This window comes from Penaeus monodon, chromosome 32, assembly GCF_015228065.2.
Source record: "Penaeus monodon isolate SGIC_2016 chromosome 32, NSTDA_Pmon_1, whole genome shotgun sequence".
Classification (NCBI taxonomy): domain Eukaryota; kingdom Metazoa; phylum Arthropoda; class Malacostraca; order Decapoda; family Penaeidae; genus Penaeus; species Penaeus monodon.
The window spans coordinates 26,241,481-26,243,215 of NC_051417.1; the positions used below are offsets into that span (position 1 = coordinate 26,241,481).

At 40.7% G+C, this 1,735-nt stretch overlaps 1 protein-coding gene across 1 annotated transcript in view; it reads left to right on the top strand.

The window, feature by feature from the left end:
• The window catches only part of LOC119593629 (ocellar opsin-like), a 4,497-nt gene that overhangs the window by 2,489 nt on the left and 273 nt on the right, over positions 1 to 1,735 (top strand). Inside the window, exon 3 of the mRNA XM_037942582.1 lies at positions 1,525 to 1,730. Coding sequence (XP_037798510.1) covers positions 1,525 to 1,730 — 206 coding nt within the window. The remainder of the gene's footprint in view (positions 1 to 1,524; positions 1,731 to 1,735) is intronic.

Below are 1,735 nucleotides of genomic sequence, written 5' to 3' on the forward strand. Positions count from 1 at the left end.
TTTAAATGGGTATACCTTTTCCTGAGAGAACTCGAATAAAAATAGACTTTTATACTCGTATGTACTGCATTCCACAAAAAAAAATATATTCGTTCAGTTTCTTTATAGTGACTTTATAGTGCGTTTTCAACAAAGTAAGGTTAGACAGCGAAGTGATGTAGATGTACCATTTGGTGCCTATTTTCACTTTCCTTTTTGAGTATTGCGTTGCTTTGTTTGTTTTTATCATTTCTGTTCCCGATACCCATAGCTTGTTACGTTTGAGGGTCTTCAAGTCGATTAACTTACTTTGCGTGGCTCTTCACTCTCCAAACAGAGTTTTGATTACATATTGAGCCTCAGTTGTCTGCATGGTTGGGAGAAGACAGACGCTGGGATACCTAATTCTACGAATCAGTAAATCCTTTTTGTAACACGACCAGTGCTGTCTGTTAGGTTTGCTTGTTTACGTTTCGCCGCGTCCTCACAACTTCTATTATTTTGCGTATCTCGTAAGAGGTCAAATATTAGTGACGAAGGGCATTACATCACATCAACCTCTGTAATTCAGCTGCAACAGGCGTAAACGAAAAAAAGGTGTTGTGGTTTCGAAGCTGGCCGAGTGGATACTTATGACTACTAAATCATATCACTGTCCCAAGTCGCCGAAGCTGCTGAACCAGTCAATACCGTTGTAGTGAGTTTTAACATGTTCTTCTAAACAAATATTTTCCCTTGTTATTGTGTTCATATTAGTAAATCCTCATAAATTTCTCGTAAATATCATCTATCTCGTCTCGTTCTTTCCAGTTGCTATTAAACAGACTTAAAATTTTGTGAATAAAATTCTTCGACGCCCTGCCTCCGTAAGAGCAATCGCTTGAGCTGTGGTGTCCATAGGTAATTTGTTGATAGAAAACACAATCGCACAAGAGGGTGGAGGAAACAGACGTGTTTTCCGAAGAAATGCACCACATTTTACGTATCTGTGGCCGCCCGCGTGTGACCGAAACAGCAGGCAGCCTGAGATTACTTGTGCCTCGAGCTAAACTATGACGTCGAACCTCTGGGATCCGCAGAGGTAGAAGGTTCATGAAATAAGTTTAACGTTTTCGATGACTCCAATGCAGAAGTGATAAAGACAAACTATTGACTACCATTACTTAACAGCAGATTCATTTTTAAGTCTTTCAATTAACACACATGCATGGAGATAAATAGATATTGATAGGGATATAATACATGTTGAGTAATACAAAAGTTATACAAAACGTTTTGAGACCGGCTTATACGCACACACAAAAGGTTTGCGAGCGAGCCTTGTTTACAAATCCATGTACAAATTGTAGCATGCGCGCTCGTGTGATAGGAAATGCAAGATACATAACGAGTGTAAATTGTAAAATGTAAAATGTACACGAAAATCTGCCCTCGTGTGATAGCTTCCTTACCTCTGTGACCACAATTATCCATCAACATTTCCTTTCATAACGCACCTATAACCAAACCTTAACACAATCTTCATTATCTCCTCATCTCTCACAGATGGAATCTCAGGTTCTGAAAACCGGTTCCCTCCTGACGGCTCTGTGGATAACATCATGGACGCCTTATGTGATCGTCCTGCTGATAGCGATGCTCCGTGGGGAGGAGTTCCTGTCGCCGCTGATCGTGACTCTGCCTTCTATCTTCTGCAAGGCCTCCGCATGCTTCAATCCATATATCTACGGACTCTGTTTGCCAGCGTTCAGGTAGA